Source organism: Stegostoma tigrinum, chromosome 7, assembly GCF_030684315.1.
Source record: "Stegostoma tigrinum isolate sSteTig4 chromosome 7, sSteTig4.hap1, whole genome shotgun sequence".
Taxonomy (NCBI): domain Eukaryota; kingdom Metazoa; phylum Chordata; class Chondrichthyes; order Orectolobiformes; family Stegostomatidae; genus Stegostoma; species Stegostoma tigrinum.
Window position 1 is genome coordinate 30,304,573 of NC_081360.1, and position 26,531 is coordinate 30,331,103.

At 39.0% G+C, this 26,531-nt stretch overlaps 1 protein-coding gene across 2 annotated transcripts in view; it reads left to right on the plus strand.

The window, feature by feature from the left end:
• Positions 1 to 26,321, plus strand: part of tyw5 (tRNA-yW synthesizing protein 5) — a 44,590-nt gene extending 18,269 nt beyond the window's left edge. The window contains exons 3-8 of one of the 2 annotated variants that reach the window (XM_048535299.2): positions 1,744 to 1,813; positions 4,571 to 4,615; positions 7,855 to 7,992; positions 12,527 to 12,614; positions 16,333 to 16,449; positions 23,646 to 26,318. In XM_048535299.2, coding sequence (XP_048391256.1) covers positions 1,744 to 1,813; positions 4,571 to 4,615; positions 7,855 to 7,992; positions 12,527 to 12,614; positions 16,333 to 16,449; positions 23,646 to 23,902 — 715 coding nt within the window. In that variant the 3' untranslated portion in view covers positions 23,903 to 26,318. Of the gene's footprint in view, positions 1 to 1,743; positions 1,814 to 4,570; positions 4,616 to 7,854; positions 7,993 to 12,526; positions 12,615 to 16,332; positions 16,450 to 23,645 lie in introns of both variants that reach the window. The other variant, XM_048535300.2, reaches the window with a different exon arrangement.
• Positions 26,322 to 26,531: the final 210 nt, after the last annotated feature.

The window sequence follows — 26,531 nt, forward strand, 5'->3', positions numbered from 1 at the left end:
TTAGTTCAAAGACCTATCTACAACCATTGTTTTACAATTCATCAGAACACTGATCCCAACATCATTCCACTGAATAAAAACTAAAAGAATGGTGGATGCTGTAAATTGGAAACAAAAACAGAAATTGCTGGAAAAGCTCAGCAGGTCTGTCTGCATCTTTGGAGAGGAATCAGAGTTATCGTTTCTGGTCCAGTGACCGTTCCTCAGAACAGTTCTGAATGGAATAGCTCTCTCTCTCTCTTCTCTGCCACTGCGTCCTCACCCCCAAAAACAGTTTCTAGTGCTTCAAGAATTGAAACCTATTTTGCCCTATGAGTTCTGTAATCTTATTTACCCTTGTTCAATTTGCGCATAGTTCAGGTAGTAGTAGTCCTGCAATTATTACATTTGTGATTTTGCTTTTTAATGTTTTTGTAATTGGCAAGGTATAATGAATGGTGTTCCAGTGGGATCAGTCCTGGGCCCTCAAAGCCTTGTAATTTGTATAAATGACCTAGATAAACAGACCGAAGATATGGTATGTAAATGGTGACTTGATTGAAACGTGCAAAATCCTAAGGGTCCTTAACAGGGAGCATGTGGAAAGAATGTTTCCTCTCTTGGAAAATCTTGAACTCTGGATCACTGTTTCAAAGTAAAGGGTTGCCCATTTAAGACTGAGATAAGGAGATTTTTTGAGTATTGAGAATATTTGGAAGCTTCTTCCTCCAGAGGGTGTGGGAGCAGAATCCTTTAACATTTTTATGCAAAGGAGGATTCTTGATAAGGAGTTGAAAGATTATCAGGTAAGTGGGAATGTGAAGTAAGCAGATCAACCGTGATCTTATTGAGAGATGGAGTAGGCTTGAGCACCAAGGGGCCTGTTCCTGCTTCTAATTCAAACGTTTGTATATACTGAGATGAGAGGGAGACAGTGAGCATCCTGCCCAAATACAGATAACTTCAAATGCTGCAGCCGGGTTCAGACTCATGACTGCCTTGTGGAGCAAGGTTTGGGCATTAAAGCTGCATAATTAATTTTACAAGCTGTCACACCAGTATGAAGGATTAAAGCTGTATTGTTCAAACAATTAAGAGGTTAAATTAGAAGTGCAGTTTTTTCATTGTACGAGGCCTTAGACTGGCCGCATCTAGAATACCATGTCTTTCTCTCACATTATGAGGGATATCAAGGATCTAGAAAATGTTCAGAGCCACCATTCAATATAGCACATAATTTAACCACTTGTGGTAAACAAGCAAGGTTATAGAACTAGGACTTTCTAAGTTGAAAATATTAGCTTGTAAAAGATATAATTGAAGGTTTTAAAACTGTACAGCGATTACATGCTGCCCGTGGGGACATGGAGAACTGATAGGATGTCAGTACAAATTGTGAAGTGGAGATAGGTTCACTGCCAGGAACGAACAACTTCTGTAATAACCTGGTACTAAATACATTAAGTATGAGTTCACCACAGACAATTGAACAAGTTCCTGTGAATGACGAGTATCTTGATTATTAGCAAACAGGTAGCTAATGGATGTTTGTGATACCAGCTGCTGTGAATATTTACCTGCAACTAACTTACCACCTTCATTTCACTCTGTCAAGGTGGAGTAAATTCATGGGTTCAGTTGGTCTTTTTGTACGTTCAAATGTTCTTGGTCTCTGAATATTACTGGAAATGACTTTCTTAAATGATTAGTTCATTGTTTGTGGCTTCAGAATCTAGTTTAATTGCTTTTGATTCTTGTTTACAGAACTTTACCATTTGATGTTTTTGTGAAGCGAGCAGCAGAGTCAGTCCACACAGAATATTTCATATCTAAGGTATTAATTCAACCATTCCTAAAATTTGCAGTAAAATAAAATAGAAAATGGTGAAGAAACTCAACATCTCTATTAACACCTGTGGAGAGAGAAACAGAATTAATGTTTCAAGTCTGATATGACTTCAAAACCAAGGTTGGTTATGGCAATGTCATATCAGTGGATTAAAGCTAATTGAAAATTGTTGCCAACTGATGAGCAAGTTCCATCTGATGGTAACAAAAGCATTTCTAAACTTTTTTATTTAAACTTTGGCTACTGCAACTTTGCAAGTTACACTGTGCTTGGAAAAATGAAAATATTTCAAGCAAACGTACCTAATTACATAGAATCATAGAATTCCTGCAGTGCAGATGGAAGCCATTTGGCCCATTGAGTCTGCACCAACACTTGGAAGAATATCCCACCCAAATCCACCGTATCCCGTGACCCCACATTTACCACGGGTAATCCACCAGCTTGCGCATTCCTAGACACGATAGGGCTATTCAGCATGACCAATCCACCTAACCTGCACATCTTTGAACTGTGGGTGGAGACCGGAGCTCCTGGCGGAAACTGACGCAGACATGGGTGGAACATGTAAACCCCACACAGACAGTTACCCAACGCTTGAATCGAATGCTGTGTCCCTGGCACTTTGAGGCAGCAATATTTTTGGTTTGCATCGGCAAAGACGGGAAAAACATCACAGAAGGAAATTCTATCAACTTGAAAGTCCTAGTAGAGCAATGAGATACTAATATACACTTGTGACTGAGTCACAGTTAGCAGAACCATGACGTACATAATAACCAAGAGGAAATGGGATATGTAGAAGATCTGGATGATTAAGTTGGTGGGGGGATGATTAAAATAAAAAAAATTATTCTTTTTGCAAGTTCTTGAAGGGGCATATGGTGTTAACTCACGTTAGGTACACAAGAATGAACTTTTGAGTCAGACATGTTTTCTTCAGTATGGATAGGGGAAAGAGCAACTTTATGTATACTGATTGTATGTGCAGCCCTGTTTTATATCTGTACTTCACTGACGTCAAAAAGAGATACAAAGTAAGTTATGAGAGGCAGAATCCTGGCAGATGAAATATAATGTGGCAACCTGTCTACTTTGGCAGGCAAAATTTAAAAAAAACTTAAATGAAGAATTATTGCAGAAAGTGGAGGTACAGAGGAATCTGGGTGTCCAGGTACATGAATCTCAAAATTATTTTGCAGATACAACAAGGCAGGTAGAATAATGGTGTTTATTGCAAGGCGAATGGAATATAACTTTGGAGAAATTTTACTGCTGATGTACAAGACCTTGTTGAGACCAGGTGGAACACTGTACAGTTTTGGTCTCCATTTTTGGAAAAAAGAGATACCGATTGCTAGAAATAGTCTGAATAAGATTCATTTGATCCATTCCTGGGTTGAAAGGCCTATTTATGAAGCAAGTTTGAACATGTTGAGCCTTTACCCATTGGAATTTAGAAGATTATGAAGTGATCATGTTGAAAGTTAAGATCCTGAAGGGACTTGACAGGGTAGATTCTGAAAGGATGTTCTCCCTCGCCAGAGTGATTGTAACCAGAACATAATATTTAAGGAAAGATGATTTATGATATCAGTATTCTGTGGATTCTTCCTCCCCAGGATACACTGGAAGCTGGGTCATTGAATTTATTGAAGGCTGAGTTAGATTTTGGGGGTTAGACAGGAAAGAGGAGTTAATAGCACAAATAGATTAGGTGGAGCAGACTCAAAAGAGTCAAATGACCTAATTCTGCTCCCAATTTCCTATGGTATGTTGTGATGAGTAAGTCTTAATGTGTCTTCTTGAACTTAGGTCATGCCTCTTCCACACTGCAAATTTCTACGATTGAAATTGTTATCTATCCTGTCTCCAAATCTTTTTCTGTTCTTGCTCCCGTCCAGAAAATTCATGCTGGAATATGAATGATGAATGGGGCAAGAAGTCATTTTTATCTGGGCAGTGAATGTTAGTGGGCAGTTCTGGTGTACTGGTCCATCAGGACCAAACATGAATAGAGATCTACACAAATGCTGTATCTGCAACAATGCTTGTTTCTCCTTGTTTCTCTAGCCCAGCCCCAAAAGATAAAGCCACTTGAATAGCATCACTGCAGAAGCCCTGGTTGAAATCTGTTAGAATGAATAGACATTTTAATTCACATGACTTAGCGTGTGGTGCTGTTATTCTCTGCACTACAGGAGAACTGTTAAGATTTAAGATTGAAGGATATCAAAATTGCAAAGTAAATACAAATACGAATGACCTTTGCTGATGATTGTATGCAAAATTTTTTTAAGTCCTGAAACTTGATCAAAATAATTTATTATACAAATACAAAAGCAATGAGTTTGACCGACTTCTCAAGATATGTCGCAGACAGAAAAATTGCTTACAAAATTTTTTATGGCTTGTGTATTAGTTTGTTTGGCTGTGATCATCTACGTAATTCAGTTGATTTAGCGCTTCAGCAGACTTGGTTGAAGTTGAAACACATTTGGTTTAACCTCTTTAGGGATATGCGTTATGCCCATTTGCCTCAAAAATAAGCCTGTATATTTTCTAATGTACTTTTGAGAACTCCGCAGGGAGCAGCCATTGAAGAGCTAAGAGTATAGATGAGTTTATTCCAGAACTTTTGTTAACCTTTGATTGTACGACAAGTTTAATGACTCCTGTTATTTGCACAGATTTATGAGCCAAATGCTGTTGTGATTAATTGAATGATTATTTCTCATTCAGGATGAAAAATATTATTTAAGATCATTAGGAGTAGACCCACGGAAGGTGAGTGAATAGACAGTGAAGTATTTCACAATCAACAGCTGCCGAACCACTGCCTTTGCTTATTTTATTTATAGTTTTCTCTTTTGCTGTCATGAAGTCATGTTTGGTTTCATTTAATGGCCTCTGGTATCTATTAATATCTCACACAAGTGCTCATGCTGTCAACTGACACATCCAGTGGTTTGAGGTTATTTATGTATTAATTAACAGCATCATCATCAGGTCTGATCCCATCCTTACTGACTTTTATTCATGGAGAATATCAAACTGATGTCATTGAATAAGGTGCAGTGCTGACTTCATCCCTCTGGGAACATTTGTGGAATCCATGCCATTTCCCATCTTGGCCATGGCTACAGCTGTGACCTTCTGAGCTGGTATATTCATTGAGTTGGCAGGGCAGTTTTTACCAAAGGACCACAAGTAAATAACTGCTGGTAGTTAGAAATCACTTATAATTTATTTTTGACCATATCCTGTTCAATAGACTCGTTTTGCAATTGTCTGTGGTAAGCCTTCTGCACATTGCAGACAATTTAACATTTCTTTGAATCCATATCAAATGTAATAATTAAACAATGCAATTAGCAAGCTGTCAGATGTCACAGGTAATTAATCTGCTGTTATTAAAAGATGCATGAGCACAAAGGAGATACAGAAATATGGACTTCAGGTCTCACATTTAATATTATTAATAATACACTTCATAACCGGGAACTTTGTAATTATAGGACATTTGAAAACAACAATTTCATCACAAATTTCAGTTTATTGCAAAACTTTAATATGCTATATATTAGTGCAGCAACTTGAGTTCATATTTTAAAAATTACTTTACTCACTTGTAAAATTACATATATGATACTTCAGGAATTATAAATGATCTAATAACCATGATGCTAGAACCCTTGCTGATCTTTCACTTTTTAAAGTTATTTAATTAATTTTGGTTTGGAGCTGTGAACTGAAAATGACTTTTGGACAGCTCGTGTTAAAAGGCAAACAGATCAAACATGCTTTGATTTATTTGTGAGGGCAGGCCTGGAAGTTAAATGTGGGTTGGTTCCTGATCAAAAGGCTCTCAGACACTTCATCACCAGGGAAGAGCATTCTATTTAAACAGGAACAGGGTCAATACCTTGGATTTGATACCAGCAAGCCTAGAAAAAACATTATGCTCAAGCAGATAGCAAATATTGAATGGTAACTGGGATCTTGTGGAGGGGCAGTCTGTCAATGAGGTCAGTGTTGGAATTAGTTTTTGGACTATTTTTCAATGGAAAAAGAAACCTGACTATTGATGCTACAGCATGAGCATTCTAAAGCTCCCTGTTTATCCTTCCATTACCTCTGGACGCTCTAAGAAGGGCAAATTAAGTTATCGATATGGCTGCCTTTATCTGAGTGAACTGTCAAGGTGACCTTGATCAACATCTTCAGAAAATCAACCAAGGAATGATCATCTGTGCCTGTAGAACAACACATCATGAAAACCACTTAAGTAATCTGGCCAGCTTTGTTATTTTCTTTTAGATATCTCTTAACTATGTTTGTTTGTTTGTCTTTTGTGTGAATAGAGCTGTAAATAAAGGCTATTGAGCTTAAAGCATATGCCAGTTGAATTACTTTGTTATTTAATATTTGTTCTGCTAAGGTTATGAAATTGTTAGTAAATCACTGGGTCTTTCATTTAAGATAGAAACCAGACTCTGAAATTGATTATTTACAGAGTTTGGGTTTGGTTGTACAGTAGTCTAGTTGAGAACCATTAAGGTCAATCTTGATGGCTTTTGAAGGTCTTAATTTTATTACATCACAAATACAGAGATAGGAATGCTGATTTGGTTTGGCTGTCTATCTCTATTGCAACAAGAAAGATGAAGTCATTTTTACAAGTGGCTCAATAAAAATTGAAGTATGTATTTCTGTGGAAAAAGAATATCTAAACTTTGCTCTATGGTAAAAGTTGCATCCTAGAATATATTTATATGAAACAGCTATCCAGTTGACCTGGCTGACATTTTAGGAGACTAGAAAAAAAACTATTCCTGTAAAATGTAAACTTTCAATGGCCTATATCGTCATTCATTTTACTGAAAATTTGTGTTTTTTTGAATCAGTGGGGTTTGTGTTGAGGAACTCTGAATGATTTTAAATTTGTGGTCACAAGAATCCTCAATTAAGCTTTGGTGAAGATCACTGTAATATGTAAATTCTTCATGGGAGTCGAAATGATCAAGTAAAATTTACAAAAATTGGGGGAGGAGAAATTACAATAAGTGAACATTTGTGAACATTTAACAACTTGGATTGGATTTCCCTGTCCTACTTTGATTTCAGTCTTTATTTTAAAATTTTTGTCCTTGTTTTCAAATCCTTTCAGGCCTCACTCCCTATCTCAATTGAGTCCTTCAGCTACTTCAATTTTCATTGATCCTCCATTGGTAACTGCAGATGCTGAGGCCCACAGCTCTGGAATTCCCTCTGTCTACCTCCTCATCTTCCTACCTCATCTTCCTTTATCCTCCTCTAAGGCACATCTTGAAATCTACCTCTTTAATTAAGCGTTTGATCATCTCTTTGTAAGGCTCAGTGATCCCTTGGTTTTATCATTCTCCTGTGAAGCCTTTTAGAGCATTTTATTATATCGAAGGCTTTATATAAGTACTAGATAACACACTGTGGACCTGGAGGAACACAGCAGGCCACAGCAGAAATTTTTTTGAAGAAGGGTCCTGACCCGAAATGTCAGCTTTCCTGCTCCTCTGATGCTCCCTGGCTTGCTGTGTTCCTCCAGCTCCACACTGTGTTATCTCTGACTCCAGCATTGGCAGTTCTTACGATCTCTATAGAAGTACTGTTGTTTTATCAGGAATCGGTTTTTCTAATACTTTAACAAAGATGTCAAAGGCTCATGTAAATTGTTCCCATTTAAAAAGGGTGTGAATCTAGTCAAAATAAAAAGATTAATGTTGCTGTCAAAGTAACAGAATAATTTATTGAGTGTTAATTGGGTAACTGTCACAGGATTTTCAGGTTTTGATACAATTCAGTTGATTTCTAATCCTGCATACTTCCACTACACCTGCAAGTTTGGAGTGGTATAATAACGACATCTGTATACATTATCAAATTCCAATGCTATATCATTTCTTAACATAGCCATTTTATATAAAGCTACTTCTATTAGTTTTTGGATGAAAGAAGACCTGATTACGTCTTTGTTGATTTAAAAACAGGATGTAGCAGATATCAGAAAACAATTCCCATCTCTGGCTGAGGACATCAACATACCGGAGTTTTTTGAGAAGGATCAGTTTTTCTCCAGTGTTTTTCGAATCAGCTCACCAGGCCTTCAGCTCTGGACTCATTATGATGTATGTCGCATGACCAATATACCCAACATAATGAATTATATAGTGTGTTTTTCCGGTAGATGTTCATTTGTCTGACAGTTGAAGGAGCATGTGTTCATACAATGAATATGTTGACGGACTGTATGAATTTGTATTACTCTACAAGCGTGTTAAAGATTTTCTAGGTTAAGGCTGTTTTCGTATTTGAAACCATGTGGTTAGCTAGCTAAGTAATACCTACGTGGTATAGATTTTCAAAACAAGTGTTTAATCTAAACACTTGGGGCGGCGCAGTGGCTCAGTGGTTAGCACTGCAGCCTCACAGCACCAGGGACCCAGGTTCGATTCCAGCCTTGGGTGACTATCTGTGTGGAGTTTGCACATTCTCCCCATGTCTGCATGGGTTTCGTCCAGGTGCTCTGGTTTCCTCCCACAGTCCAAAGATGTCAGGTTAGGTGGATCGGCCATGCTAAATTTCCAGTAGTGTTTAGGGGGATGGGTCTGGGTTGGATGCCGCAGGGGGCAGTGTGGACTTTTTGGGCCGAAGGGCCTGTTTCCACGCTGTAGGGAATCTAATCTAAACTTAAATTATGTTAACTCACCTGCTTTAATATCAATTAGACATGCAAGATAGCTTAATGTCACCTCAGCTGAAGACAGAATTTTTACTTCCATCATAACTTTACGTTCTGAAAGTCACAAAGCACTTCACAACCAAAATACTTCCGTAATGTAGACAAAAGCAAGAACCAGCTTGCACACAGCAATGAGAAAAATGTCCCCAGTAGTTCTGAAACTTTGGAGCCACAGTTCCCTGGAGGGTCATAAGGACTTCCCAGAGGCTTCATGAAATAGGCAGATGAGCAGCAGTTGTCCCTGGCCCTGTGAGACAGCAATGCTAAAACTGAGCTACCGTGCCACTCACTAAGTGCTCCAGTCTCAGGAAATGGAACTTAAACCTTCTAACTGAAGGAGAATGCAGATCAAAAATAAAGTAGAATTTTCTTTACTCCCAAGAGTCATGCATTCAATGAGTTATGTACCCCAGAATTAAAAAAGCATGGAATAAGTTAATTTTTTAAAAAAGTCTTTATGATCTCATAAAGTGAGGCCTTGTGACTTTGAAATTGCCAACAAGATAAAAAGGATGTAGATTGCAATCCCAGGTGGCTGTGAAAGCTCAGGCGTGGAGTATTTTTAAAGAGGAACAGGTTTCTAAATACCAGTGACCAAAAGGGTCATGGGGATATTGTGGGAAAAGGCACTGAATTGGTTGAATAGCTATGATAGTATTGAATGGCAGCGCTGAATGGGTTATTGCTGTTCCTACCTAATAATGCTGCATGTTTGGTCAAATTGAGGTGAAGGCGAAATGCTTTGACAAATGTAATTTGGAGACTTTTTAAAAAAATGTATAAAGTATTTGAGCCATCTCCTGGAAGACCCAGCATGGTAGTTTTATTCCAACATAGCCAGTATCCTAATTAAGCTGAATCAGTGGCCACAGGTGTAAAAGAGGATTGAACAACACTGTCTTTCTTCTGAACTTACAACTTGAATAATAGATCAGTCTCAGCCATGCAATGACTACTGAAGCATCTTGAAGCATTCCTGGATTTTCTTGGCTTAAGTAATTGTTGATAGCAGCTGAGAGTGAAAGTGACTTCTACTCAGTCTCAAACGCCACATCTCCCCTGTGTGTTTGCACAATACAGTTGTCCCATCCTTCTAACAGAATTTTATAAAATAAACTGCATGTGACAAAGATAAAAGAGCTTAAGCAGTTTACCTCGAAAGTACCTTCCTGGACAACATTACTCCCTATTAATGCATACTCATTACTGGATATTATTGTTTGTGGTTACATCAAATTCCATGCTTTATGATGCTGTTAAAGGTAGGAAACCAGTAACAGGAAATGGATGAGTCATGGTGCCCTTTCTAGTGCGTCTATCATATTCAGCTGACCACATTATATAGCTGTAAACCCACCTTGGGTTTAACAGGTTTAATGGTCATCATGCTTTATATTATTAAAGAAGCATAAAATAAATTAAGTTAAATAACCTTTATAATCTCATAAAATAAAGCTTTTTTAACTTTGAAATTGCAAACAGGATAAAAGGGATGTAGATTTCAAATATAAAAATTGCTGTGATCAAAGAAAAATGTCGATCTTATAACTCAGCGGTTCTTTCTGGCTGTTGGCTATAAAACGCTTCTGTTATTAATACCATTCTGTGGACACACTAAAAGGTCATAAAATACATGTTCGTAAAATGCACTGAAATAATGTATAAGCTTGTTTATGAAACAAGTAATTCAGTAAAATCGGCTTTGGGCTTATGAAAAGGACCCTGTGGAACTTCTCAAAATTCAAGTAATTCCCATATATTTCAGGTTACTGCTGCATCCAGAGAAAATTGAATGTTGTGTGAATTACCAATAATTCCACATGGTTCTTTGGCCTTGCTGTTGGGAGACATCAATGCCTGGACAGAGTTACAATGTGAAATAGTCAGGTCATGTGGAGTACTTTCATAAAGCAGCATTAGTCCCACTGAAGGACTTTTTGCTAATTTAGTATTATGTGGCTACATAATAACGCAGCAAAATCGGAGTGAATTAAGTCAAATCATCCAAAATTCATGTTGAAGTCGTCGACCATTCTACCAGCAGAATAGCAAATTCAGTAGGATGCTGTTTGTGATAAATTTAAGTCTGGACTGGTAGCTCTGGATCATCTGACCTCTTGTCATGTGACCATCCCAAACCATCAGATCTGAGTTAAGTAACATAGTACCGTGAAATCACTGTGTTCTTGGAACACCATGATTTGATATCAAGAACTCCTTGTGAAAGAATGTCCAAAGCCTGAAGAATGGCTACTTATTTAGGACATTTTTTGACATGAAACATTTTTGTAAGGAAATCAGGTTACATAGAAGCCCCTTCAACTAAATCATAGCTGTACTTTTGTTTTAACACTCATTTAAAATCGAATTATGAACATGAATATTTGTCAGATCTCCAGCATTTTGACTTGTCTCAATTTTTCAGTAGTATTAGCAAAATGATTGTGTTAGGATTCAGATGTCTCTTGCCTGAGGTCTGTTGCTTGGGCAAATTATCAGTTGAAGTATGAATTGACTGGTTACAGTGAAACAGGTACTCCATCTGTATGAATGAAGGTTCAAGAAGAAAATCATTTTGTATGCATTTTAAGGAGGGCAACCAAGTTTTTAGTCCTGAGACACAGGAAGGAGATATAGCAGACTTAACAGTTTTCCCTAGACCATGGAGTCTTCAGCAGACTTTCCTTCCTGATTTGGTGAAACTGTAGATGCCAAGATCTACATTTTACAAACCTTGACACACAAAACAATGGTTTTCTGGGCTGCAGAAAATCTAGTCCTAGTGAGAGATGTACCAACCTGCAGATTTCTGGAGGACAATACTTGAATAAGTTGGAATCTAGAGTTTTCTCATTTGTGCTGGGTGGCTAACCAATTAGAAATCAGAAATCCAATTGGATTGTAACAGGGGAATGTTTGGAGTGGAAAAGCAATTAAGGCTCCCATTCCTGCAAAGAAAGTATAAACATGTGGAGACTTGAACCATTCCTGGGTATAATGGCCCCGTGGTCAAATAGTTTGCCAGTACTTGTTAGACTGTCATATTTTGGTGAAATTCTACTGACAACAAAGTGCTGCCTTTCAGTCAATACATTAAAAGGAAGAGAAAAAAACTGGCAAAAAAAGGGGAAAGAATTAGCAGAGCAGTATTTAGGTGTGATTATGTATAAACAGTATAATGTTATTTTCAGTTTGGATAATGTCTATTGTTTGTAATTTTGATACTGGAGTTCCTAACTAGTTCCATTGTGAATTCATTTGTTTGAAGGATAATTGTGCACCTGCATTAACTGTAATTACATTTTCTTCAGTATTGTACCAGGGCTGTCTTGGGACAATGATAATGTCCTTGTCCCTGAACCAGGAGGCCTGAATTCAAGTCCCACCTGTTTAGAAGTGTGTCTTAACATCTTCAGTGTTGTATCAGCATCATTTGGGGCTGACTTCCTTCCCTCCTAGCTCAGTTTCTAGTCACTGCTTGTTAAATGTCAGAAATAGCTACCTGCGCTTGTAGCTGTCTTCCCAAACAAACCTGCAAGTTTGATTATTCCTCTGCCTAATTCTTTAATCAGAATTGCTACTTGAAAATCACCGGCAGTGACATCACAGGGAACATCTTCTCCTTTCTCACTTCTCAGCTGCATTTGTTGAACATTGTCTTCATTTCTCACCAGATCTTTGGGTGATCATCATATCCTAGTTTGTTAGAGAATGGCTTTTCTTTTCATTTTAAAAGCAGGAAAAGTCACAGCAATATACAGCCTCCAAGATACTGTGAAAATCATTCTCCACGAATACTACATATACAATTTATCTAGAAATTCAGTGGACAGAACCTTTTTGAAGCTGCAGTCACAATTAAATAAAACTGAATCTCTACCTTAAAATAATTATTTACAATGTGCTGTTATCTGCTGTAGGTTATGGATAACCTTTTGATTCAAGTAACAGGCAGGAAGCGAGTGATACTCTTCAGTCCTCAGGATGCACCTTACTTGTACCTAACAGGTAAGACATGTAGTAAGATATTAAAAGGAATACATTTTTGCTCTCTGTTTGGAAGAGTTCCTGGCTCTGTGCACCCAACCTTTAAAAGTGGCTGCCAGATATCAGATTTTCAGTCAGAGGGTAAAGTTTAGATTAGAAATCAGGGTGGATGACCTTAAAAGAACAGAGGACTGCCAGGTGTTTAAGTGGGATGGGCAGAAAGCCTATGTAAGGTCCTGGCACTATGCCTAAAAATTAAAAAATAACAATAGAAAATGTGAAATATTCCTCCACCCCTAACTCCCCTAATTCTCACTCAAACCCCATGCACAGCTATGCCCCTCATACCCTCCATGTCAACCCAAATCCCCAAATTAGTTTCAAGTCGTGGTAATCTGTGCTATCCACTTTCTTTGCCCTTTTTTGTACCATGCCAACTCATCTAGTATCCACCATGTTTTTGGATTGTTATAGATAAAGATTGGACTGGTCCTTGGGTGAAAATGCTAAAGTGGAGGAAGGCTAGGGCAACAGTATTATGCAGGAACTGGAGAAATTAGACTGAGGGCAGCCATTTGAGGGTAAATCCACACTTGACATGTTGGGTCAGTTGACCAGAGTTCAGGACCAGCATATTCTTATGAGGATGAAAGATAAGGATGGCAATATTCTGGAACTTTGAATGACAAGAAAGGAAAAGGAAACATACTTAAAGTTTAGGAAACAAAAATCAGAAAAGGCTCGTAGGGAATTTAAGGAAATCAGGAAAAATCTCATTCGGGGAGCAAAAAGGGGCCATTAAATGTCCTTAGCAAGGAGGACTAAGTAGAAGCCCAAGGCATTTTATACATCTATTAGGAGCAAGAGAATAGGTATGAAAAGGGTAGGTCTGCTCAAAGGCAAGAGTTAAGAGTATTTCTTTTTCCCAGGTTGGAAATGTTAAATACTTGGGGGCGTAGGTGAGAGGGAAAAAGTTTAAAGGAGATGTGCAAGGCAACTTTTGTACAAAGAGGGTAGTAGATACCTACAATGTGCTGCCAGGGAAGGTGGTTGAAGCATAGACATTAGTAACGTTTAAGGGGCATTTAGACAGACAAATGAACGGGCAGAGAAGAGAGGGATACAGATGATGTGTAGGTACAAGGGACTAGTTTAGAATGACATCATGTCTGGTGTAGACATGGTGGATGAAGGGCCTGTTCCTGTGCTGTACGGTTCTATGGTATATGTGCAGACCTCAGCACAAATTACGTTTTTAAATGCCTGTTGTCAACATAATTATATTGAAAGAACATCTCATTTGTTTGTAAATGTCCAGCTGCATTTTTTTCTCTTTATGGCCTTATGATAAAGAAACATTGCATTCAAATGTACAATCCTTTATTTCAGGCATTGAAATTCAAAGCACCACATCAAAAAGTGTGTTATCACTTCTAACTGTCAGTGAAACTGAGAAATTGCAGGAGTCTACTGTGATAAAAGATGGTCATGAAATCAGTGAAGCAGCAGTAATCCAGTAAGGAAGACTTCTAGCTTCTGTCAGACAGAGTGAATTAACAAGGAACTGTTTTATCTAACATTTCAGGGGGTTTTTTTGGAGATTTAAAGAAGTAGGACATTTAATTAACTTGATAGTTCCTTTTCACAGGTCTTCCTGACAGTTTTTACAGCTCCCTTAAACTGATCCTGTTGAAACTTTTGACAATACCCTTTGACAGGTCCCGTTTACAGGTGCTTCAGACATTTTGACGGGTTTATACACAGTTTACGTCCATTTATTAGGACTTTTAACAATTCCAAAGGGCATCAGACTCACCTCAAAGGGCACCTAAGGGTGACCTCGACCAAAGAGTACTACCTCTTCTCCTCCTCTGCCTCCTCTCTCACTCCACTCCAACTCGCAAAAGTATCCAGATCAACAGGCTATCCAAATGCCAAAGTTCAGAACTACCATTATTCAGCACATTTGGCATTTCACACTCCTGGGATACCCTAATGCCATTTCCATGAAAACAGCTGATGATGTAATTGTCCACTGGTGCTGTGAATTCGGCATGTACAAATCCAACCAGACCCCCACAAGACTATGGAGAGCCATGCTCAGGGCGGGACCTCTGAATTCCAGCTCATCCTTGATGGTAAACTGGACCACTCTCTTTTCTCAGATCTTACAAGGACTGTTTAAAAATTTGTCCTAAGTTAAGTAGCATCAAATGTAATTTACATATCTTGCCAAAATTAGAAAGTGTAATGATTATAGCTGATGCTCTGAGGGATAATTAGTTCCATCTGCTTAACATGCATGATTTTTGTTGAATATTCATGTAAAGGTCGAACACTAGTTATAAGAACAAAGTGCTTGTCAAGTGTTTTCAGATCACTGTTACTGAGACAGCTGTTCTCATTCTTTAATTTTTTCAAAAAATTGCTTTAATTTTCACTGCCATGCAATGACTGTAATTAATAAAGATTAATATAAAGTTGTGTATTCTTACATAATTTGAATGTTCTAAGAGGAGCTTATCCACATATAATTACAGTTACATCATCACATAATCCCCTTCATTTGCAATGAAGAAAATTTGATCAGAAGAAATATTTCTGATAAAATATTTACCATAAGTGCATTTTGTTTGGGAATCTAATTCACCTAGTCCTAAAAGATGCATTTATTATCTTTTGTACCATGTGAAGACAGAACCTATCCTCTGTACTGGTTTTATTCCTAATGCATTGTTTCTGTTTTTTTTTCCTCTGTTCACGCCTCCAGGTCTAACTTATTCAGCTATTTTTGTTCAGGATATGTGTCCAAATCAGCTTTAGATATCAAGGATACTATAGAGACTCATACAGAGGATGGCATTTTTTTGTGTGTCCCCAAAAGATTTTGAATTCAAAGTGTATTGCTTTAATTTGGGGAATTATTTGACAGGCTCAGTTTCTGACTTCTTCTAAAACTTATTTGCTGAATCTCTAGTCCACAAAGATTTGAGCTGGGGCATCAGTTATTCACGTTTTAAAATTAATGACTTGGGTAGTACAGTAACACATCACAGCATGTGTAAGTGGAATGAATGCATAAAATTACAAAATGTTAATGCTTTGAAAGAGTGAACAAAACTATTGCAGGTGGGTTTCAACACAGATATGGATGAGGTCATCTATTTTGCACTAGGAAAGACAGATTCGAGTACCTTTAAATGATGAAAAGCTAGGAAAGTTGGCAGTTTAAAAACAATTTAGGAATCCATGTTCACAAGTCATTAACATGTACAGGTACAAAACTGAAGTTACAAAGGCTAATGGAACGTGAAACCTTTTAACTAGGCTCAGCTAAGTGTAGAATATAAAGGAAGGTGATGCTGTGTTGCATCTACATAAAGCACGAGGAGAACTGTGCACAGCGTCACATCTTTGAAACGATAAATTGGCCTTTGAATGATAATGCCAATTCATCAACATTATTGGATTCTAAGGGCTAGATTGTTTGAAGACATTGTCAACTATGCTCGTATGCACGAGGATATTATACAGTTGAGGAATGATTTGATTTTGACTCGTATTTTGAAAGAAAATTATAGGGTAAATAGAGAGGAACTTTTCTCCCCCCATGCGTAGACTGACATTTTAAAACGTTAAAAATTCCTCAAAGTAAATAATTGATTTTTAAATTGATTAATTGAGTGTTATAGTTTAACAATACACTGCCATCATCACTTCGTTTCTTGCTTTTGCACAGGGGATAAGTCTGAGGTCTTGGATGTGGACAATCCTGATCTAAGAAAATATCCACAATTTGCCAAAGCTCAGTGCTATGAATGTCAATTAGATCCAGGAGATGTGCTTTTCATTCCAGGTATTTTGTCTCAAAATCAATTACCTCAACATTAGTGAATCCTTTTACCATTATTATTAACAGTAGATGAAACATTGTACTGCTGCTAATTTTAACAAAGTAATGAAGGTGCCACTGTTGTCTCGGATTCAAAAGATCGTGGGTTCAGCTCATTCTAGAGGCTTGAGCATCCAGGATTACATTAGAATACAGGATTGTTTGAGGAGCTGTCAGAAATGCTGTCATTCAGGTTAGGTAATAAGTTGAGATCACATCTGCTCTAAAATTAGAAATCCTATGGCAATATTCAAAAAGATCAAGGAAATTGGCTAATTATCATGCCCACGATTATCCGTAACTAACACAAATAAACATATATTGTCTGATCATGTCCGTGTTATGTGCAAATTGGCAGCAACATCTTCCTACATTCCAGCATGACAACACTTCAAACTAGCATCCATCTTTTAGAGGATATTGTCTTGTAAACATATTACACTAAATCAGATCACATGGTGTCATTCACTGATACAGGTGGAAAATTTCAGAGCCTTTGTTCACCATTTTATTTCAGCTTTAAATAGCTTACTCATATTTTTAACATACTGCATTTGTTCATTTGCAAAAATCTGTTAGCCTTTACATTGTTTTCTCTAATATCAAGTAAAATAACCTATTTTCTCAGTTCTGTATGAAAGAATCTGTCTTCCATTTATCAAATCTAACATTGCTTGTCAAGTAACTGACTAATTCAGAGCTTCTGAACCAAACTCTTGGATTAAGAAATAACAGCTCCAAAGAAGAGTCCACAGAGAAAACATAAAAAAACAAGGCTATAGAGGAGTGATAATGGGAACTGCAGATGCTGGAGAATCCAAGATAACAAAGTGTGGAGCTGAATGAACACAGCAGGCCAAGCAGCATCTCAGGAGCACAAAAGTTGACGTTTCGGGCCTAGACCCTTCATCAGAGAGGGGGATGGGGAGAGGGAACTGGAATAAATAGGGAGAGAGGGGGAGGCGGACCGAAGACGGAAAGAAGATAGGTAGAGAGGAGAGTATAGGTGGGGAGGTGGAGAGGGGATAGGTCAGTCCAGGGAAGATGGACCGGTCAAGGAGGCGGGATGAGGTGGTAGCTAGGAAATGGAGGTACGGCTTGAGGTGGGAGGAAGGGATGGGTGAGAGGAAGAACATGTTAGGGAAGCAGAGACAGGCTGGGCTCATTTTGGGATGCAGTGGGGGGAGGGGACGAGCTGGGCTGGTTGTGTGATGCTGTGGGCGGAGGGGAAGAACTGAGCTGGTTTTGGGACGCAGTGGGGGAGGGGGAGATTTTGAAGCTTGTGAAGTCCACATTGATACCATTGGGCTGCAGGGTTCCCAAGTGGAATATGAGTTGCTGTTCCTGCAATCTTCGGGTGGCATCATTGTGGCACTGCAGGAGGCCCATGATGGACATGTCGTCTGAGGAATGGGAGGGGGAGTTGAAATGGTTCGCGACTGGGAGGTGCAGTTGTTTGTTGCGAACCGAGCGGAGGTGTTCTGCAAAGAGGTCCCCAAGCCTCCGCTTGGTTTCCCCAATGTAGAGGAAGCCACACCAGGTGCAGTGGATACAATGTACCATATTGGCAGATGTGCAGGTGAACATCTGCTTGATATGGAGGCTATAGAGGACATTTTATTTTACATTATAGTGTTTGCGACTTTAGAAAAGTACTGAAGTGCACAATTACACCATGCTGGGCAATATAAGGGTCAACTTACCTTTACAGGACTAATTCCAATGATGCATCACTGTACTAAAATCCCACCTATATTACAACATAGCACTGGAATATGACCTTTAAAAGTGTCAAACCATCTCACAATTACCTTTCAGAATGCTCCTGATTCCACAGCAGGTTTTACATTTTCTTTATGAACTCTCAGACCTGCTGTGCTTTTACTAGGTTTCCAATTTAGCCTCACCAGATAAAAGTTTCCAAGACGAAATCTGATTTTCATCCCCATTTAAAATAGGGATCCCAAACTCAGTGGTGGCAGCTGAGCGTTTTAAATGCTAGGCAGTTCTGAATGCATAAGAATACTGGTGAGAAACAGTTCAAGGCAAAGAACAAAGAAATTCCTCCGTTTAAAAATTTGTTGCCATTCGCCCACTGAAACACACCTTTACAGCTAGATAATAATTGGATTTCAGAAGTTGGAACAGACCTAATTGTATTCAGATTTAATTCATGGAAACATGAATTCATGTACATGTGAGCAGGAGTAGGGTTCCTGTGGTGCAGCAATAATCTCCCTCCTTCTGAGGTCAGATTCAAAGAACAAAGAATCCTACAGCACAGGAACAGTCCCTTCGGCCCTCCAGGCCTGCGCCGATCAAGATCCTCTGTCTAACCTGTCATCTATTTTCTAACAGTCTGTGTCCATTTTCTCCCTGCCTATCCATGTACCTGTCTAAATATATCTTAAAAGACGCTAACGTGTCTGCGTCTACCACCTCCGCTGGCAATGTGTTCCAGGCACCCACCACCCTCTGTGTAAAGAACTTTCCACTCATATCTCCCTTAAACTTTCCTCCTCTCACTTTGAACTCATGACCCCTAGAAATTGAGTCTCCCCACTCTGGGGGGGGAAAAGCTTTTTGCTACCCATCTTGTCTATACCCCTCATGATTTTGTAGACCTCAATCAGGTCCCCCCTCAATTTCCGTCTTTTTAATGAAAATAATCCTAATCTACTCAACCTGTCTTCATAGCTAGCACCCTCCATACCAGGCAACATCCTGGTGAACCTCCTCTGTACCCTCTCCAAAGCATCCACATCCTTTTGGTAATGTGGCGACCAGAACTGCACACAGTACTCCAAATGTGGCTGAACCAAAGTCCTATACAACTGCAACATGACCTGCCAACTCTTGTACTCAATACCTCGCCCAATGAAGGAAAGCATGCCATATGCCTTTTTGACCACCCTTTTGACTTGCGTTGTCACCTTCAGGGAACAATGGACCTGAACACCCAGATCTCTCTGTTCATCAATGTTCCCTAGGACTTTTCCATTTACTGTATAGTTTGCCCTTGAATTTGATCTTCCAAAATGCATCACCTTGCATTTGCCGAGATTGAACTCCATCTGCCATTTATCTGCCCAACTCTCCAGTCTATCTATATTCTGCTGTAATCTCTGTCAGTCCCCTTTACCAACAGCTACTCCACCAATCTTAGCATCATCAGCAAACTTGCTGATCAGACTACCTACACCTTCCACCAGATTATTTACATATATCACAAACAACAGTGGTCCCAGCACAGATCCCTGTGGAACACCACTGGTCACAGGTCTCCAATTTGAGAAACTCCCTTCTACTACTACCCTCTGTCTCCTGTTGCCTAGCCAGTTTTTTTATCCATCTAGCTAGCACACCCTGGACCCCATGTGACTTCACTTTCTCCATCAGCCTGCCATAGGGAACCTTATCAAATGCCTTACTGAAGTCCATGTATATGACATCTACAGCCTTTCCTTCATCAATCAACTTTGTCACGTCCTCAAAGAATTCTATTAAGTTGGTAAGACATGACCTTCCCTGTACAAAACCATGTTGCCTATCACTGATAAGCCCATTTTCTTCCAAATGGGAATAGATCCTATTCCTCAGTATCTTCTCCAGTAGCTTCCCTACCACTGATGTCAGGCTCACCGGTTGATAATTACCAGGATTATCCTTGCTGCCCTTCTTAAACAAGGGGACAACATTAGCAAGTCTCCAGTCCTCTGGGACCTCGCTCGTGTCTAAGGACACTGCAAAGATATCTGTTAAGGCCACGGCTATTTCCTCTCTCGCTTCCCTCAGTAACCTGGGATAGATCCCATCCGGACCTGGGGACTTGTCCACCTTAATGTCTTTTAGGATACCTAACACTTTCTCCTTCCTTATGTCAACTTGACCTAGAGTAAGCAAACATCTATCCCTAACCTCAACATCTGTCATGTCCCTCTCCTTGGTGAATACCAATGCAAAGTACTCGTTAAGAATGTCACCCATTTTCTCTGACTCAGCGCATAACTTTCCTTCTTTGTCCTTAAGTGGGCCAATCCTTTCTCTAGTTATCCTCTTGCTCTTTATATATGAATAAAAGGCTTTGGGATTTTCCTTAACCGTGTTTGCCAGCAATATCTCATGTCCTCTCTTAGCCCTCTTAATCCCTCATTTCAGATTCACTCTACATTCCCAATATTCTTGCAAAGCTTCGTCTGTCTTCAGTTTCCTAGACCTCGTGTACGCTTCCTTTTTTCTCTTGGCTAGTCTCACAATTTCACCTGTCATCCATGGTTCCTTAATCTTGCCATTTCTATTCCTCATTTTCACAGGAACATGTCTCTCCTGCACGCTAATCAACCTCTCCTTAAAAGCCTCCCACACATCAAATGTGGATTTACCTTCAAACAGTTTCTCCCAATCTACATTCCTCAGATCCTGCTGAATGTTGGTATAGTCTGCCTTCCCCCAGTTTAGTACTCTTCCTTTAGGACCACTCCTATCCTTGTCCATGAGTATTGTAAAACTTACGGAATTGTGGTCACTATTTCCAAAGTAGTTCCCTACTGTAATATCAACCACCTGGCCGGGTTCATTCCCCAACACCAGGTCCAGTATGGCCCCTTCCCGAGTTGGACTACATACATACTGCTCTAGGACACCCCCCTGGACACACCTTACAAATTGTGCTCCATCTTGACCCCTAACACTGAATGAATCCCAGTCAATGTTGGGAAAATTAAAATCTCCCATCACCACCGCCCTGTTTCTCCTACACCTTTCCATTATCTGTTTACATATTTGTACCTCTATCTCACGCTCGCTGTTGGGAGGCCTGTAGTACAGCCCCAACATTGTTACTGCATCTTTCCTATTTCTGAGTTCTACCCATATTGCCTCACTGCTTGAGTCCTCCTTGGGGCCTTCCTTCAGTATGGCTGTGATATCGTCTTTGACCATTATTGCAACTCCTCCACCCCTTTTACCTCCCTCTCTATCCCGCCTGAAGCATCGATATCCTGGGACAACTGGTTGCCAATCATGCCCTTCCCTCAACCAAGTCTCAGTAATAGCAATAACTTCATACCTCCAGGTACCGATCCAAGCCCTAAGCTCATCTGCCTTATCTACTACACTTCTCGCATTAAAACAAATGCGCCTCAGACCACCTGTCCCTTTGTGTTCATCATCTGCTCCCCAACTACTATACCCTTTATTCACACTGACTCCATTATCTAGTTCCCTACAGGCTTTCGTTACAACCTCTTTTCTGTCCAATATTTGGTTCCCATCCCCCTGCCACATTAGTTTAAATCCTCCCCCACAGCATTAGCAAAAGCACCCCCAAGGACATTGGTTCCAGTCTAGTTCAGGTGTAGTCCGTCCAATTTGTAATAGTCCCACCTTCCCCAGAACCGGTTCCAATGTCCCAAAAATCTGAACCCCTCCCTCCTACACCATCTCTCAAGCCACGCATTCATCCTAGCTATTCTTTCATTTCTGCACTGACTAGCAAATGGCACTGGTAGCAGTCCTGAGATTACTACCTTTGAGGTCCTATTTTTTAACTTGGCTCCTAACTCCCTAAATTCTGCTTGTAGGACCTCATCCTGTTGTCTGCCTATATCGTTGGTGCCTATATGCACCACGACAGCTGGCTGTTCGCCCTCCCCTTTCAGAATGTTCTGCAGCCGATCGGAGACATCCCTGAGCCGTGCACCTGGGAGGCAACATACCATTTGGGAGTCCCGTTTTCGACCGCAGAACCGCCTATCTACTCTCCTTACAATTGCATCCCCAATGACTATCACCCTTCCACTCTTTTTCCCGCCCTTCTGTACAGCAGGGCCAGCCACGGTGCCATGAACCTGGCTACTGCTGCCTTCCCCTGGCGAGCCATCTCCCCCAACAGTATCCAAAACGGAATACCTGTTTTGGAGGGAGATGACCGCAGGGGACACCTGCACTGCCTTCCTGCTCTTCCTCTGCCTTTTGGTCACCCATTCGCTATCTCCCTCAGCAATCCTAATCTGCGGTGTGACCAAATTGCTAAATGTGCTATCCACGACCCCCTCAGCATCGCCCAAATAAATGAAGACTGCTCCTGCTCAAGGTAAGCTTTTTAAAGTGGTTAAAAAAAAAGTTACCTTCCCGGCAGCCTCCTGGTGCTCTCTCTGTCTGGCTCTCTCGCTCTCCTCGCGAAAATGAAGTCACATTTGTTCCAGAGCTGTGTAATAATATCTCTGAACAGGTTGATTTTTTTTAAAAATGCAAGCAGGAGTAGGCTGTTCAGTCCTTTGAGCCTGTTTTTTCATTCAATATGATCATGGCTAATTATCCAACTCAGTACCATGTCCTGCTTCCTCCCCATATCAATTGATCTTTTCAGTCCTCAAGCCATATTTACAACTTTCTTGAAAGTCATTAGTGATTTGCCTAAACAATTTTCTGTGGCAGAAAATTCCCCAGGCTCACTGCTCTCTGGGTGAAGAAATTCCTCCCTATTTCTGTCCTAAAACACCTATCCTTTGTCCTTAGACTGTCAACCCTGATTCTAAACTGTGGTCATCAGGAACATTCTTCCTGGATCTGCCCTGTCTAGTCTTAGTTTCGAATTTTAATGAGATCTCTCCTCATTCTTCTAAACTTTAGTGAATATAGTCCTAACCAATCCAGTCTCTGCTAGTATATCAGTCCCAACATCCCAGGAATCAGTCTGATAAACTTCTGTTGCACTCCCTCAATAGCTAGAACACCCTTTCTCAGATAAAGAGACCAATACTACATAATACTCCAGGTATGGTCTTATCAATGCCCTATACAGTTGCAGCATAACATTCCTAGTCCAGTATGTGAATCTTCTCGCTATGAAGGCCAACATACTACTTACCTTCCACAAATTCATAATGCAGGTGCCCATTTTATCAGGCACATATAAGAGAACATTGTTTATATTTGTTGTTGTCTGACAAAACAGCACCTTACTGCATTTTATAATGGTTATATAACTGAACCAATATATACCACTTTAATGATTATCTTAAAAAGAATTTAATATTGGGTACTAATTTGATCCACAGTTCATAACTTATACTGATTTAATATGCTTTCATATGAATTATTCTTTGTAATTTTCATGTAAATAATCATCTGAATTACTGATTGCATTTCTCTCTCAGCACTGTGGTTTCATAACACTATTGCTAAAGAGTTTGGAGTGGGAGTGAATGTATTTTGGAAACACCTTCCTGTAAACTGCTATGATAAAACAGACACCTATGGAAACAAGGACCCTGTGGCAGCCTCAAGAGCTATGCAGATTTTAGACCGAGCCTTAAAAACACTGGAAGAGCTTCCTGATGAATACAGAGACTTCTATGCACGGCGAATGGTTTTACGAATTCAAAGTAAATCATACAGCAATCATTACAAATAGAATATAGAAATAAATAAGTTTAGAGTATTTATTTGGCAGTGTAACAATTCATAATAAAAACAGTTTTTGTATTTTGGAAATAGTTTCTAATTACTATAATTTGTTAAGTTTAAATGATCCTATAATTTGTGATGAGTAACTACATTAGCAATAATCAGTTGTAACCTTCATACATAACTGTTTAATTTGCAGTTTTGATACTGAAATGATTTATTGCCCTAACATTCATTTTACAAAGCACCACTAAAACACAAAATAGATGAAGCAGAGTTTTCATTTTGCATCTAAATACCTTAGATAATTGTTATGGCAGTAAAGTCTATGCTGTACACTTCAAATGGTGTAGTAAATATCAGATTTATTATCTTGTGTAAATAACTAACTAGTTCTTCTTTGCAAAATTATATTTCATACCGAGAATATTTATATTAGAACATCTCTCTAGTATATTTAACCAAATACTGGGATAATATTTCTACAAATGTATTAAAAGGCTAGGTGGATTGGCCATGCTAAATTGCCTGTAGTGTTTAGGGGTGTGTGGGTTATAGGGGGATGGTTCAGGGTGGGATGCTTCAAGAGGCAGTGTGGACCTGTTGGACCGAAGGGCCTGTTTCCACACTGTAGGTAATCTAATCTAATCTGATCTAATCTAAAATCTCTCTCTCTCAATATATATTTCCAAAGGTATAGAATATAACCAGTTTTAAAACATTGATGGTGAACCTGGCTTGTTCCTTAGTAATGTCCAAAAGAGATGTTTCTAAAAGGTGAGAATTCTTTTGGTAAAATGAACTTTGTAATTTATGCATAAGACATAATGAGACAGTAAACTGTCATACCTAACATTAAAGGAAGATGGTTGCAATTATTGTGACCAATCACTTCCTCCGTTAGTTTTTCTTTAGTGGTTGGTAATAGAAGGTGAAATCATGTAAACCTTACCTGGATCCATTTTATCTGTTCAGCCAGAGCCAATTATTCCTCTAGTGTCTTCTTGCCTAACTTTTATGCTACTATCTCTGGCGCACACCAAGCATCTGTGCCCTGTGTTTCCTACCTGTGACCATTGTACATGCAATTCTTCTATTGCATTGTCTGCAAACAGATTCCACATTGATGGCTCACAACATTACCTCTGTCTTGACCCTCATGTATATGTTTTAGCCCATTTATCCGATTTCCATGAATAGACAACTTGTCCTGTTAAACATGGGAGAAAGGAGCAACTTGGATCCTCACCACAAACTCTTCATGCTTAGGTTGAAATTCCAGCACTATATTCTCTGTATTGCAAAAAAAACTACTTCCTTTCATAACATCCAACTCCATCCCACCCTCGAGTTGATGTTAACATCAGGGTTCATCCTTTCCTCATCCCCACAATATTTATAATGTTACTATTTATAACTTGACTTTCCTATTATTGTGGCCTCTTACAAACAGACATGTCCATTTGCACACTGCCCACTGTACATTTAGTTCTCCATACTGACAGCAATGCATTTTTCTCCCTAAACTTCTCAGTCCCCCTCTCCTTTAAGATGCTTACCAAAACCCATTTTGTAATTTTTGGTCGTCTGTTCTCTATACTCTCCTTTGACTTGATGTCAGTTTATTGCTGATTCTGCTTTCATGAAGTATCTCAGGATATTTTACCAAGATTAAAATTCTTGTAAAAATATATAATTTTTAAGTGGCTGCTAACAATGTAATTTTAAAAACTAATGACAGTTTAAATCTGGCAGCTTCATCTGGTTGTTGACAGAAAATGAAATATACAGATGTACAATATCTGCTTTCCTCACATGTAATATATAATGTAAATTTAGAACACTTGCAACAAAGGATAATATAAATCAGTGATGTAGGCAATCTGGTCCACACAATCTGGATAACTTAGTCCTACTTTACAGTTAAAATACACATTTAGTCATTTGTTATTTTTGAATGTTAAATGCTTGAAAATTTAGATTGCGTGGTTCTTAACAGTATTGCTTCTTCCGGGAACTTTTCCAAATTTGAATACCTGTCCATTGGGCTTAGGCATTTCAAAGTCCAATGAATAAAACAGAACATAGATGTAGGTTGGCATTTGACTCAAAAACTTCTAGGGTTGCAGCTAATTGACACTTCTCATCAAGACAATCTTTCAACAAAATCAACTTTTTGAATTTTTAAACCAAAAAGAATGAAGGACCAAGTATATTGGGGATGCTTGGGTCAGAACACAATTTGTATCTGATGCCTTGGACAGAAAGTGCCTTTATTGTCCATGATCAATATATTCGTATGTCAAAGGCTTTTGTACCCTTGAGAGTATCACTCAATTAAATAATTCCAAAGCGAGCTGTTTGAGTTTTAAAATACAGGTTATTTATTCTCTTCCACTTTGAAAGTAAGGCAACATTTCACTCACTCATCTCACTCGTGTATTCTCACAGAAAAATTAGATATGCATCAAGGTAATATACTGTAACAGTTATAATTATCTGTTTCTTTTGTGGTAGATCTGTAGTTTCTTTGTTAAATTTGATGCTTTAAATTTGAAGTGAAGGTCTCAAATGTGAAGAATTCTCTGTAAACTGAGAGATTTCTTACAGTTGAATTTCCAAGTGGTTGGCTTCCA